The 15450-nt window shown below is 39.2% G+C and overlaps 2 protein-coding genes across 4 annotated transcripts; both read left to right on the top strand.

Moving 5' to 3' along the window:
- The first annotated feature begins 83 nt into the window (after window positions 1-83).
- LOC103377937 (flotillin-2) lies at window positions 84-7980 on the top strand. Of its 2 annotated transcripts, XM_008308932.3 has the most exons (11): window positions 84-443; window positions 1776-1857; window positions 2292-2382; window positions 2579-2702; window positions 3037-3155; window positions 4295-4408; window positions 4511-4630; window positions 4814-5028; window positions 5539-5722; window positions 6174-6323; window positions 6668-7980. In XM_008308932.3, the coding sequence occupies exons 1-11, from the start codon at window positions 395-397 to the stop codon at window positions 6704-6706; spliced, it is 1287 nt and encodes a 428-aa protein (XP_008307154.1). In that variant the 5' UTR covers window positions 84-394; the 3' UTR covers window positions 6707-7980. The 2 variants fall into 2 exon arrangements, with proteins under 2 accessions (XP_008307154.1, XP_008307155.1); XM_008308933.3 differs by lacking the exon at window positions 84-443 and having other exon boundaries at window positions 1775-1857; window positions 2260-2382.
- Window positions 7981-8313: 333 nt separating this feature from the next.
- Window positions 8314-13908, top strand: LOC103377938 (protein FAM222B-like). 2 transcript variants are annotated; one of them, XM_008308935.3, is made up of 4 exons: window positions 8314-9042; window positions 10854-10934; window positions 11027-11154; window positions 11671-13908. In XM_008308935.3, the coding sequence occupies exons 3-4, from the start codon at window positions 11073-11075 to the stop codon at window positions 13689-13691; spliced, it is 2103 nt and encodes a 700-aa protein (XP_008307157.1). In that variant the 5' UTR covers window positions 8314-9042; window positions 10854-10934; window positions 11027-11072; the 3' UTR covers window positions 13692-13908. The 2 variants fall into 2 exon arrangements, with proteins under 2 accessions (XP_008307157.1, XP_008307156.1); XM_008308934.3 differs by lacking the exon at window positions 10854-10934 and having other exon boundaries at window positions 8315-9042.
- Window positions 13909-15450: the final 1542 nt, after the last annotated feature.

The raw sequence follows: 15450 nt of genomic DNA, 5'->3' as shown, positions 1-15450 counted from the left end.
AAGTCGTGATATTTTCTATATGTTATCTTTTAAATTTAATGTTTTGAAATAATTTTAAATTTTGTTAATTGTGCTTATGTACTGGATTTAATTTTTGATGAATAATAACATCGGACATCATTGTTGCACATAGGATTTCAACTAAAAACAGAGCTATTTTATTTTATTATATTTTATTTTATCGCTCCTAATCCCGTGTTGACGCCTGACGTCAGCGTGTATCGTTGGGCGGGCCTGTTGTTGTCTTTGTAGTCCAGCAGTCGAGCGTCATCCGCGCCTTTCATCCTCTCAGACACACACTTGTTCTGTAAAATCCTACGATTTCTTCACTATCTTAGTCAAGAAACACCTATCAGTTGGTTGTTCCTTCAGCCCTCTTCTGCGTCCACTCACCATGGGGAACTGTTTGACCGTGGGTCCAAACGAGGCTCTGGTTGTCTCCGGTAAGTGCTCCGCTTCTTAGACCGTGTTAGCGAATCCGCACGCCGCGGTGTTTATACCAGAGCTCACGGCCGGTGGTGAAACTGGCCGTTACAGACTATCAGACCGACGAACGTTCACTGGCTCTTATTCGTGTTAAAATGCAGCTCCAGTGTTAATCTGCTTTGGCTAAAAATAGGTTGGTTTCTGCTAAGACTCCACACAAATCTGTTTCTGCATTGACATCACGGTGGAGCCGTGCTCAGCTCACACAGACCGCAGCACTGACAGGTGTCTGTTCATCCACAGGGATGAAGACACTAGGCCCAGAACTAATCTTCTGTGATCACGGGCCTTGTAACATGAAGGGGACTTTTGACATATTGCGTTTTTCCAATGTTATGTTGTCAATAATTCCAAAATAATGTATAAGTATTATTTACAGAGCGCTCCCAACCCACTTACTGGAGGTAATTCACATCAGACTGTAGTAGAGTATAATGAGATTTTGTAATTGTTCTATAAGGTCTCACAAATCAAGATCGGTTTAAACATCCTGAATTAAAACAGGGAGTACAGTTGAATAGCATATAGTGATAGAGATTTAAAGGAAGTCAGTGTAGAGTTGGTGAAAGTTGCCTGTTGCTAATTTCAGCTGTAGTTTTAAAACCATCCTGTCAGAGCAACGTCAACGACAATCCATAATAATAGCACAGTTTGAGGCTCTTGTCTCCAACACATTGAATGAATGAATCCATTTGCCCCAGGTTTGAGCAGTTTTCTGTTGATAATTCCTAGTGAGAATGGCACAGGTTGGTGATGTCTTGGGCACATAGATTGTTCTGGGAAGTTGAATGGTTGGTGGTTAATGCAATGTATTATTGATGGGAGACATTGTTTCTTGTGGCCCAAGAGCACAGGTCATCAGTCATTATATACAGAAGAGCATTTTAAGACCTTTTCTGCAAGATCAGATCTTCTACTCACAATATTCAAATTATTTCAGTCGTAACAACTTAAAATGACACCTGACCTTTGATAACTGTGCTACATTGTGAATGTATTGTTGAAGTGTAAAGTGTCTCAAGACATGCAGTAGTTCTTTTTTTTTTTCATTTCAAAATGTATACTGATCTGTTAGGTACTGATAAAAGTACTCAAATAAGTTCTGTATGACTTTTCTAATTGTTTTTACTTAGTATTTACTGCATTGCGTCTGTGTATTTAAAACGTATCGTGTAGTAACATCTGAAGATTATTTGTTGTGCATTACCTTCATTTTTGTTATAGATTAAAAATGTGTTTAATTTTAACCCTAAAGTCTAGTCTTTACTGAAATCCCTGTCTTCCCTCAGGTGGCTGTTTGGGCTCTGATGATAAAACCTACGTGGTTGGAGGCTGGGCCTGGGCCTGGTGGCTCATCTCTGATATTAAAAGGTAATAACATTGTACAACCCAGGTTTCAAGGTGTTTCTTTAAAGTCAACAAGTCCTAATGAATGTTTTGAAAAGTCCTTCAGTTGTAACTAATGTGAGTGAAACGGCCAGTGTTTTAAATGAGCCACAGCTGAAATGGACATTTGTTGCCTGGGATTTCCACTGGGATGTCACTCCCATTATCAGGGAGTGAGTAAACAAGCCGAGGATGAAAGCTCCTCTACCACCCTGTACTGAGTCTCTTATTACACTGTTTGCACCAGCTCCTTTTTCACTGTCAGCTTTTATTACATATATACAGCCATTACCACTTCTTGGACACACGTGCTGTGTCTCCCTGTCCATATCTGCCAAAACATTTGTCACAGCTGAACATCTATAATAAATGCAGCTTTGTTCACAGGGTTCACAGCTGAGATTTGTTATTTGCTGCAGGATAAGCTTGGAAATCATGACTCTGCAGCCACGATGTGAAGATGTGGAGACAGCAGAGGGAGTCGCCATCACTGTCACAGGAGTTGCTCAGGTAAAAACACTTCTGAAACAAAAAGTTCAAAAATCTGTAAAAAAAACAATAACAAAAACCCGTTATAGTTCTTTTTTCCTTATAAAGGTGCATCAAAGAATTCCTATTAAAATGTTTTATGAAAAGCTGAGCAAGTTTAGATAGTGCTCCTCACTATTTATTTCTCAACACATCCCTTCACTTCATTTTCTTTTAGGTGAAGGTCATGACAGAGCATGACCTTCTAGCAGTGGCCTGTGAGCAGTTCCTGGGTAAATCAGTGGTGGAGATCAAATGTGTTGTTCTACAAACTTTAGAGGGACATCTGCGCTCCATTCTTGGTACAGACAAGTAACCATTTCCTAACTTATTAACATCAGTTATATTTTGCCCTCTCAACTCTCAAATCCAACATATAAAAAGATAAAAACAAGCAGATTCATAAAAAGTGAAAATTTATAATGATTATAATGTGTTGTTTTTATACAGGATTCTAGCAATTCAGTTGCCCTCATACAAGTAACTAAATATATAAATGTAAATACAAAGTTACATTTACCATTAATAATTATTCAGTTGGCTTTTGTTAGTTCAAACCTAAAAGATTGTTGAACACATGATCTGAGACAAACTGCTGCTGCTGGTGCTTTTAACTGGTACATCTGTTTCTGGCAGGAACCCTGACGGTTGAGCAGATCTACCAGGACAGAGACCAGTTTGCTAAACTGGTGAGGGAAGTAGCTGCACCAGATGTGGGCAGAATGGGCATCGAGATCCTCAGCTTTACTATTAAGGTAGGTCAAAAAACCTAACCCTATCCAGGCTGTTCTAGGTTGTTTAGATCTGGAAGGATAATACTATAATATATACTGTATATACACATAACCATTTACTCAACTTTTACTACAGAGTGATTAGGCACATTTCTGTTTGCAGTACATATCAATTTTCTGTTACAAGTTATATGGTAAATATCACAACTAGTATCAGCTGATAAACCAATAAGTGATTTTCTGTTACAAGTTAGTATCAGTAACTAGTATCAGCTGATAAACCAATAAGCACAATACAATAAGAAAATGATGTCATCATCTTTTTGTAGAGCACCCACAGTTTCCTGTTTTTGTGCAACTGCAGACAAAATCTACTTTGATCAGCTGTGACCACTAAAGTATCATGCAAACTATTTTCTGCTCTATGGAATCAGCCAGTGTTGAACAGTAATTGGCTGACTGACTCACTCAGTCTGCGCTGTTACTATTTTCTGCTGTATGGAATCAGCTGACTGACTCACTCAGTCTGCGCTGTTTACTCTTGGTAATGAGAGCTAATTGAGCCACAGACATTTTCTGTAATAGCATTAAGTGTTGGTTGTTTCTTGTGATGCATGAGGAGCATTTTTTTTCATCCTTTACAATCAGAATTGTGTGTCTTTTACTTAATGTTATTGTTATTTATGTTACTTAATTTAAATTGTAAATAAATAAATAAAATTGTCTGTCGTATGTAATATTAGTTATGAAATAAAAATATATTTACTTTCTCCTTGATTAAATTAAATCTAAATTGGTTAAATGCAAGCATTATTAGTACTGATGATTAATGGACTCTTTGAATCAATTAATTATTAACCGAGACTTATTGTAATCTGTAATGACAGTCACATGTTGATAATATAACTATTAAACACCATTAAGTGTAATTTCTTCATTTTTTTTAATATCATACAACCATTAATTAAGTAAGCACTTAACAATCAAATTAATTTACCAATGGCCCAACATCCATGTCATTTGTCACATTTACAGGTTCATCATTTGAGTTTTATTTTTAAAACGTCAGTCAGTTATTTCATCCAGTGCTCAACCCCAAGTTTTAGTTATTTCATCCAGTGCTCAACCCCAAGCTCATGGTGTGATTTATTTCTTTGCAGGATGTGTTTGATAAACTGGATTACCTGAGCTCTCTTGGAAAGACACAGACTGCAGCTGTCCACAGGGATGCAGACATTGGCGTGGCAGAAGCAGAGAGGGATGCTGGGATACGGGTATGGTTGTGGGCATGCCATTCTTGACTCATGATAGTTGTTGTGAAAAAAAAACTGAATACAAACTGATCACATTTTTTTCTTTTTCTAACCATCATTTAGGAAGCAGAATGTAAGAAAGAGATGATGGACGTGAAATTCCAGGCAGACACGAAGATGGCTGACTCCAAGCGAGAACTGGAGCTCCAGAAAGCTTCATTTAATCAGGAGATCAACACCAAAGTGAGTCTGTTGTGATGTTACAAGCTTCACAGTCAGTCACACAAACCAACACATCATGGATATGCGTTAAATGTTATAAAAATTAAAAAGTCTTCTTATTCTCATCCTGAGAATAACAATATGCCAAGTGTTGCAATAGTGTTACTGCTGTAGAAAACAGTAGGTCTCCTCTGATGTTTCCAGAAAGCACAAGCTCAGCTGGCATATGAGCTGCAGGCAGCCAAGGAGCAGCAAAAGATCCGTCTGGAGGAGATCGAGATCCAGGTGGTGCAGAGAAAGAAAGAAATCACCATCGAGGAGAAGGAGATCGATCGCACAGACAAGGAGCTCATTGCTACAGTGAAGAGACCTGCTGAGGCCGAGGCTTACAAAATGCAGCAGCTGGCCGAAGGACACAAGTAAGTAAAACACTGTCATTCAGTGTGGACCTCAATCAATGAAAAATAATGTATCACTTACCACTGGAATTTTAGAACAAAATTCTGGATGATTTTAGATTTGTAGATTTTAGTCAGTGAAGTAAACCTGCAGACTATATTTGTCCTCTGACTGGTAACTTCATGTCCCATGATCCTCTGTATTGTATGGTGAGAAGACGGGATGTTGATTGTAAAACGTTACTACATCTGCTCTTCACATGGTTAATGGTTTAAATACAAAGGTAAAAGAGTTAAAAGAAACAATGAAAACTCAGGTGTAGGATAACAACTTTTCCTAAAATGTCCAAAGACTTTTTAATAGGACAGGGTCAGGTCTGTGTGAAAAGTCTTTTCTTTGGCTATTATAAATTAAAGGTGAAGTCCATTCAGATTACAGGATGTTTTTGCACATTTAGAAAGTGAACCAACTTTCCTCTAGATAGGGTTTTGTTTTTGTTTTTTTAACTTTTTGTTCCTTTCCTTTGACAGGACGCAAACAGTGCTCCTCGCACAGGCCCATGCAGAGAAGATCAGGAAGGTTGGTGAGGCAGAAGCTCTCTCAATTGAAGCAGTTGGCAAGGCTGAGGCTGAGAAGATGAGACTGAAGGCAGAGGCCTACCAGCAGTATGGAGAGGCTGCTAAAACTGCCATGGTCCTGGAGGCCCTGCCCAAGGTAACTCACAGTCAACTTTGAATAGTGTACATTTGTTTGCTAATTTTTGACAGCTTAAATGGTCAACATTAAGATAAAATTACCTCAGATTTAATTTAAAATAGGTTTTTAAGAATGTGCTATTTCATTGTCTTGCTTTAAGTCTTGTCTTTCTGAAATATTGTCTAGTCTCACATGGTCCTTAGATGCACCAAATCTGGCACTTTTATGTCATTTTATTTTTTTTATTTTTCTGATATTAGAAATAAATTCCAATGTAAGTATTGATTGAAATCCTGTCTGTAGTTATGTGAGTAGTTCCAGTACAACACTCACAAACATACAAATGTAATTATAATTATAACAAAAAGTCATTTATCAAAATAATGAACTTAACACATGTACTACCATGAATTAGTGCAACAGATTACCAGGACATATTTTTATGAGAACTCTTTTTTGTTTTTTGCAGATTGCTGGCAAAGTGTCGGCACCGTTATCCAGGACTAATGAAATTGTCATCTTGAGTGGAGAAGGAAACCGTGTGACAGGCGAAGTGAACCGCCTGTTGGCTGAACTTCCTGTGTCTGTCAATGCACTCACCGGAGTGGATTTGTCAAAGGTAAGGATACTAATCTGAGAAAACACTCATGGAAGGTGGGTGTGATCCAGTTTCTTTTTTCCCTAATATTTTGAACAGTAAGAGGCAGATAGAAATGTGACGGTATTGTTGACCAAACAGGTTTAATTTCCCAAATTATATATTGAAAAATGACATCTACAATATGCTAAAATGTTTGCTTTCTGTCTTTGTGTGTATGTGTCCATGTCCAAATGGAATTAGTGTTACCAAGCCATTTGGTGGTAGAAAGAAAACAATTCTGAACCGATAACTAATTTTGGTTAGTCATGGAAAAGTCATGTGGTTTTATCAGAGTCTGAATAATGCGTTTTTTATTTCTACAGATCCCATTACTGCAGAAGATGGCGAGCAAACAAGCCTGAGCACTGGTGATTTTGATGACTCTTGTTCTGTTGTATGCACTCTTAAAGACTGCTTTTAATACACTTGAAAATGTTGTTTTCTACCTATATACCATATATCCAGTACGTTTTGGAAACCTCTGGTGCCTTAATTTATATAGGACCAGAAAATCTGCATGCACTGCTGCTCATTGAAGACATTTCATTTAATTTTATTACTGGAACATTCCTTGGTAAGATCTATATTTTGGGGGGGGGGGGGGGTTGTGTTGGGGTTGCAATTTTCTTTTTGTGAAACCAGTGTGAAGACATTGTTGATTGGGGGTTGTTGGAGAAGAGATGTGAATGGTGACTTTACCCGTTAATATTTATGATGCCATGTAACAATCTGGACACGACTGCTGTTTCAGAAAAAAGGTTTCTCTACGTGCTGTAGAATAATTTTGTTGATTTTATTTTTTGCGTGAGATCTTTTTGCATTCATTGAATGATTTAAATGTGTAACATTTTTGTAACTGAAATGTTATCAGGTATTTTATGCTTGTGTTTTTTATTTTTTTACAGTGTAACAAAGGTGCTCACAACCTTTATTTTTTGTCATGTATTTATTGTTGGATATGGTAAAGTAAGGTTAAAATGTTACTTCAAAAATGATTATAAATAGTCTCTTATTTCACAGCAGGGGAAGATGTTGAAATCCTGTCTATTGAACTTTGAATTCTGCAAATTCTTGTAAATTCTCTGCCATGTTTAAACTTTTATCTTTTCACAAAACAACTTATTTTTGTGCATCCAGGTGTTCACTGATGTGCACACCGTTGCATAGAACTAGTTTATGTCAAAGACATCCACAGTAACCTCAGAGCTACAATCATCTCCAAAGCTCACAGACTGAGATATACAGTTTGATTGAGAAGATAGAACAAGTTTGTTTTATTTTGTGTTTTAGCACACTTCCATAGACAAAGAGATGACTGTTATGAGTTGTAATATTATTTTTTTGTCATTTATTATTCATCAGACTATTGTTTGGTGTGTGTTATGTATTTGTGATAAGCAAATAAGCACTGGGACATTCTTTTTAAATTGTTTACAGGCAAATATTTTTAACTTAATGTTCATTGTGTAAACTGTAATCTTTGATTTGTGAAAACTTTAATTGCATTTCTAATGCTGTTGAGTCCTTTGTCCCTGTGTCCCTGTATGGTCTTGCTGCATGTCATCCACCTGTACTTAAATCATCAGTTCAATCTGAGCTCATTGTTTCTCTAATAAATCAGAAATGCTATAATTTATTATTGTTTGCAGTTTCCTGTTGTTTTTATTTATTCACACATTACACATTAAATACACATTTAATATAATTTTAACAGGATTTCACTCAATTCCTACAGCAGCTGCTCTTTTTACTAGTATTTTTTATAATTACCTGATAATTGCCTAATTAAAAGACCTATGGATAAAGAGATGGTTAAAAAAACCTTAAAGACCTATGGATAAAGAGATGGTTAAACTTTTTTGATTTTGTCTATTATCTTTTCTTATATACAGATAATAAAAAGAAATACAATATTGATTAAGGTAACCATATCTTTTATGAAAGGGGAGGAATGCAAAAAGGCAGATAACAATGGATTTTGTGAAATGGGTAACAGTGACTGGTCAGCACATACATGAAGGAGGTAGAATAGAAGATACAAAATGTATTAATTGGTGTCTGGGGAAACTTAAGGAAGACAGCATTTGACTGTAATGTGATGCAGGATGTCAGTGAAACAAAGGCAGTAAAGGCAATTTTTTGGAAGTCTAACAAGCCCTTGAAGGTAAAAGAAAAAAAATTAAACTGGTGAGAGAAAAGTCTCTCCAGGTTAAAAGAAGGGAAAGGTTGGCTTTAGTTGGGCAAGGGGATAGCTTATTCTCATGTTAGATGTAGAATAAAATCAGGGGTGTGTACAGTGATAAAATATGCAATGTTTTTGTTTCTTTATATTCCACCACTGTCTTTTACACAGTGCACACATGTATAGGACTGGGTGACAAATTAGTAGTTTAGTTTTTTTTTTTTTAGGAGAACCTGTTAGACAGTTGCATTTACAGCAGAGTCAAGCCTCCATTAGAAAAGGCTGGATCATGGTTGACACCCTAGTCAGGACTTTTACACAGGCATATACGTCTGACTCCTGAATGCAGAAGCCGAGGTCCTTTGTGGTTGCGCATGCGCGTCATAAGTAGCTGCCGTAGCCAGACAGCAGCCCAGGGTACCAAGATACCGGGATGGTCTGCGCTTCCTAAAATAATAAAAAAAAAACGTCCAATCCCCACAAAATGAAGTTTCCATACTCATAGATTGGCGAGGAGTAAGTATTATCCTCTTTCATACGAATGGCGTTGATGTTTTTACTATGTAAGGCGTTGAAGTTGCTGAGCAGCTGGCCTGGTCTCAGCAAGCACAAAGAAGCCCCTTATTTATTGTGAAGCTTGACTCGAGCCGTCGCTTTTTACGACGTTATAACATCGTATTGTGTCAATTTAAACACGCACGGTTTTCAACAGTCAGTCAAATTCATACTATGGCACTTACGCCTTTTACGTTTGTTTTAACTGTATTTTTCTCGCTGTTAGAGGTCCAGCACCTCGAGGCTGCCTAAGCTGTTAGGTCAGATGCTAACGTTACACAGCCACAGAATGAGTGTCAGAATGTTCACTTTCCTCTAAAGAAACACATCAGTGTTTGACTCTGTGTGACCTCAACAGTTTTCAATCCGGGTAATGGATGATCTGGCAGGACACTGCTCGGGTCAGTGTCGGACACAGAAGACATGTTTATTCAGGAAAACGGTTGATACAGCGTTATACTCTGAATAAAATCGTTTTGAAACACATTACAATAATATGTAGCTTTAGTTGAAAAGAAGGTTATTTTGTGATGGGAAACGCCGTGTATGTCATTCCTAATACAGTCTGTTTACATTCTGCAATCTTTTCGCTAAGTGAATGGTCAGTCCAATTTTGGGAAACGGGAACAATATTTTTCTTTACTTCGAAGTGAATGCTGGTCTAAGAAGCTATTGGCACTCATTAAAAGTAAAAAAAAAACACCTCAAAAGCAGAATTTTAATCGTTTACTCTTTTACATTGGGGTGTCATCACTGGGTTTCTTGTAAATAAACAAATGTATGCGAAAGTCATCTCTGCAATCGTACTTAATCAGCCAAAAGAAATGAATAGCAAACAAGGCACATTTGGCTACAGTGATGTCCCCCTCTGTCTGCTTTTGCTGCTTATTTTATTTTGTTTTCAAGCAGGACAAAAGGTAACAGGCCCTGTATGTAGCAGCAATGTAATCCAATTGATGCAGAGCTGTATATTAAAATTCAACAAAAAGGAATCTCCACAAAACCACTTTGTTTTATAGCACGATATTTGATGACTTGAGGCTGCTTACTTTGGTGATGGGTTAAAAGCAGAGGTCAAATTTCATTGTGTGTTCAGTGGTGTGCTGTGTCACAATGACAAGTAGTTCACTTTCCTTCAATTGAATGTAATTAAAAAGTGATCTTATGACTGTTTTATATGTTAATTACTACATCAGTTTTTATTCAGCATTTAAGAAGGTATTCATGTTATTGCCCTTTAGAGGTCTATGTTTGTGATGAAACACTAAGTCCTTATTGACATTGGATGCTTATCTTATTTCCAGGGGACATTTGTGACTCTTAAAAGCTAGACATGTAAAACAGTTTTGTTATTTGCTCTATGCAATTGCCTCATTCTATGGGCAATTATTTTTAATTTTTCTAAGGCAATTATTTTCCTAAAATAAATTCAGTAGTTTAGTATGCTGTCATTATGTTGTTTTAGAAGTATCTCCCAGAGTAGCTGATCTGCAATGTAGTAACATGGCTACATTTGTGTTTGTGTGTGGACCTATGGTCAGGAACACATGGTAAAGAGAGATTTTTTTTTGTCTTTTCTTCTGCTTCTTCATTGATATTTACTTAGCTGTTTACTTTTAAACTCCCTTATTCAGGAGCAGCCTAACTGTGGTCCTGTTTTTTTTTTTAAATTGAACCACTAAATGGGAAAAGAAATTGTGATTTGTAGTGATTTTAGCAATTCCATTTTTCCTTCAGTGTTACATTTTCTATCACTCCTTGACTCCATTTAGACTGTGAGGTGCATGCGGCCAAAGCCCTCATGACCATGATGTCAGCTTATCACAAGTTGCAAATTGAACAATTCTGAATCTGTAAGGATGTAAAAATAGATCAAAGCACAATCATCTCATCCAAGGTTAGTGTCCGACAGCGGCTTACCACCACCTGCTCTGTGTCTCCCCAGCATGGTTGTGAGAGGGCGTCTCATGCTGCATTAGCTAAACAGTGACATGCTGGCCTGTCTGCCAGCATCAGGTGACCCTACCATCAGACTTCTCTCACACAGGCAGATGAACACTGGACTTCAGAAATGTAAGTGCTTTGCTTTTTCTCTCTTTCAGCCACTTTACAATATGTTGTAACTTGTTTATCTTAGTTTTGTCTTAAAATGTAATTGTTAGTACAACACACTTTACAATATGTTGTAACTTGTTTGTCTTAGTTTTGACTTAAAATGTAATTGTTAGTACAACACAAAGGCATTGTTTGTGAGCCGCAACTTATAGTAGTGAGAAAACATTCAGGGTAATTATTGATGCATCATTATACATAGTTTAAAAAGTTTACATTTATGTAAAATGTTAATAAACATTTAAAAAATCCAGTCATCTGAAGGCAACATGTACTTTAATATGTACTGACAGTTAATAGAGAAAAGTGTTGCTCCTATTTATAACTGTTGACACAAAATGTGACGTAGATGCAAAGATGGACAGTTGAATGTGTTCAATTGTGCCTGTACCATTTAATGGATGGTTTTATAATGTGCTTGATATCCCACTCATTCACACAACATTGTGCTCATGTCTGAACTATTGCACATTGCAGGGGAAACTACACAGAAGATGAGATCTGCCAACTATCCAACCCCAGCAGAGTTGGATGCCTATGCTAAGAAAGTTGCCAACAACCCTCTGACCATCCAGATCTTCCCAAACAGTGTCAAAGTACCTCAGAGGAAGCACATACGACGCACAGTCAACGGACTTGACACATCCTCATCCAGCCAGCGCCATAGTCCTTACTCCTCTCAGGTCAGCACCAGTGGAGGCCTGTTAGCTGTCCTTCGCGCACCTCTTAAAGGGGTCATCAAAGAGTCGGACGGCACCCGTGCCCGGCATCTTCATAAGACCATCATGAATCCTCAAAGCGGGCCGTACACCACTCAAAGCACTTTAAACCATCCCCCACCTTCTGCGCATCTCCAAGGCCAATCCCAGTCTGGCCAAAAGCAGGGCATGGTTCACCCACAGGTGCTGCAGCACCCGCAGCCAACTATGACTCATCCAATGACAGTGCAGCACTCTCAAACAATGCCTCATCCACAGGCTTTGCAACAGAGGAACATGGCTCAGTCACAGGCTCTGCAGAGACAACAGAGCTTGACCCAGGTTCAGGCTCCACAACAGCAAAGATTGGCTCACCCACAGGGAATCCAAAGGCAGCAGAGTCTGCCTCACAGCCAAACTGTGCCACAGGGGCAGCAGCAGGGCCAGTCCTGCCCATCAGTTGGTGCGCCACCACCACCACAGCAGCAGCATCTTTCACATCTGCAGACACTAAGGCATCAGGCAGCTCCTCCACAAGCTCTGCTCCCACAGCAAGCAGTGGCTCAGGATCTGCGCCACATTTCTGATGCAGCTCAGCTCCCATCTCTGCAGCACACCCAAGGACAGGTTGGCTCACAGCCTCTTCCCCAAACTGCAGGGGCAGGACATCCTACGCTGCCCAACAGTCTTCAGCAGCAACCTCAGGGAGCATATGGGCCCCGCAAGCTCCCTGATGCAGACGCCCCACCAAATATAACTGTATCTACCTCCACCATACCACTGTCAATGGCAGCCAGTCTACATCAGAATCGACCTGGTGACCTTAGCAGCATTGTGCACCAGATCAACCAGCTGTGCCAGGCACGGGCTGGCATGGGCACCACCTCTGTCTGTGAAGGCCAGATAGCAAACCCTAGTCCTATTAGCCGCAACCTGCTGATTAACGCCAGCTCAAGGGTTTCCTCGCACCATTCAGTGCTGGGCCCAGTCCAAAGCTGCCTCAATGTGGGTCCTGCAGACAAGGCTCCTCCTCAGACTCCTATTGCTGTGATGCATTCACAGCCAAATATTTCTGCTAACAGTATACCTTCCTTTCACACTGACCCTGAGAAGGTACAGATGCAGCAACAGCAGCAGCAGCTCCAGCATCTTATAAATCAGCAGAAACAGCAACACCAACAACAGCAACAAAAGTTACAACAGCAGCAGCATATACACCAACTGCAGCAACGCTCCTGGGCCCAGCATCAGCTTGCCCACATGCAGCAGCCTCCAGAAGGAGCTCATCCCTGTAAGAATCCAAGGATGGAAGCTCCGACTGAGTGTTCTTTTCCGTCGCGAAACTTAAATTATTCCCACAAGCTACCAAACACTGCACAATCCTACGCTCTGAAACACCCAGCAGAAAAACCACGGCCCTCATCCCCAGTTAACTGCCCTCTCGGTTCTATGCCTTACATGAATAGCCACTACATGCAGCCACCATGGGGAAGCATTCCGCCCACAGCAGGAAACAATGGATCAGGCCCCGATGACCTTCCAGGTGCCTACCAGGGAGTCCAGGCTGCTGCATCCACAGACCGCATCCCCGGAGCCAAGTACAGGCCCGTGAGGGAGGGTCTGGGTGCCCCGTCCAAGCTGATGCAGAATGTGGATTTCTTAGGAGGAGACTTCCAGATGCCCGGTTTTCAGGAACAGAGCTTGAATGTTATGGAGAAGATGCACAGGCCAGCCCTTGGTCAAGTTCAGGATTCAAGCAATGGTGGTGCTGTTCACACTCATCACCCTGGCTATCATTGAGCGTGTGCTTACACCCTTACAATTGTGTTTGAGTTGTCTTAAAGTTGTGTTTAACTGTGTGTGTGTTTTTCTTTTCAGTGATCCCTTTCTTCTCCAGAGCTTGACCCACTAGCTTGTGATATTTCTGAATAATTCTCAGGTCTTAAACCATGTCATACCTTTGTTGCAGATGAAGGGTAGTTTAGACTGTTGTGTAGAACTCCTCTTTTCATCACTGGCATGCCCTTACTGCTTTTTTCCATGTAAATAAATGATGATTTAAATATTAGTTTGCAGCTGAGAATAGGTCTGCCCAGTCACAGTGCTTTGATACCACGTTACAACTTCTTTTTTTTTCCCAGCATTTGTGGCCTTACAACTATCCAAAGGCAAGACTTAAGATGTCTTCATGTAACAATTTATTTGCAGTTATTTATCCTCCTTACAGATTTGTGATCCAGTGAATAAGAAGGTAGTTTGTATATGCAATTTGCAAGACTGTTGCTGAGGTTTCTGTGACTGAGGTGTCTGCTGTTTTAGGTCTAAGTGAGAGCTCCAACACCTATGAAGAAAACCCCTTAGGGATCAAACTCACTTGTGATTTTTGCTAGTTTTAGCTTCTTTCCACGTGTGATGATGATTTACAAAAATGGCTATTTCACTGTTTTAGTCACTGAAAAAGTGGATGAAACCAGCACTCAGAGAAACTGTAATATTCTCAGTTTATTATGATGTGACTGGCTCCTCTTTTGCATATGTGAAAAAGTGCCCTCTTAGGTGTAAAAATTGAAGTTATTATTTTACGTCGGGTATTTTATTTCCGTAAATGGTCCAACCTCAGATGTAGGAATTACTTTTATAGATTTTGCTAACTCTTGGCTAAAGGAACAGACTCTCCATAAGCACTACTATTTGTCTGAATCTAATGTGACACTGAACATCATCCCATAAATATTGAAATGTCTAATCTCAGTGCAAGTGTATGTTGGGCGAAGGCGTAATTCTCCACCACTTAACTACTGTATCGCAAATGAATAGACGCAGTGAGGACTTCTGTGTGTCTGGTCACCTGCGAGTTACTGGCCTTACTTGTGTGCTACCTATAGAGTAATCAAGAAAATGTACTGCAGGCCTTTCTTCTGAATGCTTTAAGCCTAAAGCTCCAGACCTGTTTCCTTCTCCAATCATGTTTTTTGGATCAACATCGCCAGAGTGTGTTGCTTTGTTGTCCTCACAACCTCTGGATAGAGCCTTAACTCTCAAAAGATTTCTTTTAGTTGAAATAATCAACTCACTTTCTGTGCCAGGAATTTCTGTATGGCATCATTGTGACACAGACACTACTTTTCTCTCTTTTTTTTTTAATTTTTGTTTTTATTCTTTTGACATGTATTAAAACTGTACGAACAGATCCTCGGGCAACGTTTATGTGTACAGGTGGTCACATCAGCTGATTATTGTTTGCTTCAGATGTTGCCCATCTTTCAAGGATTTAAAATATTAAGAGCAAATAAAAAATAGTTTCTATTTAGTAAATTTATTGGACACTTAGATCAGGGCTGTAGCAGTTGTTTTAAAGTATTTTGACTTTTGACTTTTTTGTCTTTTAGTTCCTGTGTATTTCACATCCTATTATAGTAATTTATTACTTTGGACCACTGCATCCTGAAGCCATAGGTGATTTCACTTTAGGTGCCATAGGTGATACACATTGATGACGCAGTGTGAAACAAATATGGAGGTTTGCATCTGTGCTTTAATCTTTTAGAAAGCAGGGCAT

The sequence above is a fragment of the Cynoglossus semilaevis genome, chromosome 4 (genome assembly GCF_000523025.1).
Source record: "Cynoglossus semilaevis isolate Cse_v1.0 chromosome 4, Cse_v1.0, whole genome shotgun sequence".
NCBI classification, from domain to species: Eukaryota; Metazoa; Chordata; class Actinopteri; order Pleuronectiformes; family Cynoglossidae; genus Cynoglossus; species Cynoglossus semilaevis.
The sequence above is the reverse complement of the archived record's forward strand: the minus strand, read 5'-3'. Positions and strand labels throughout refer to the sequence as shown.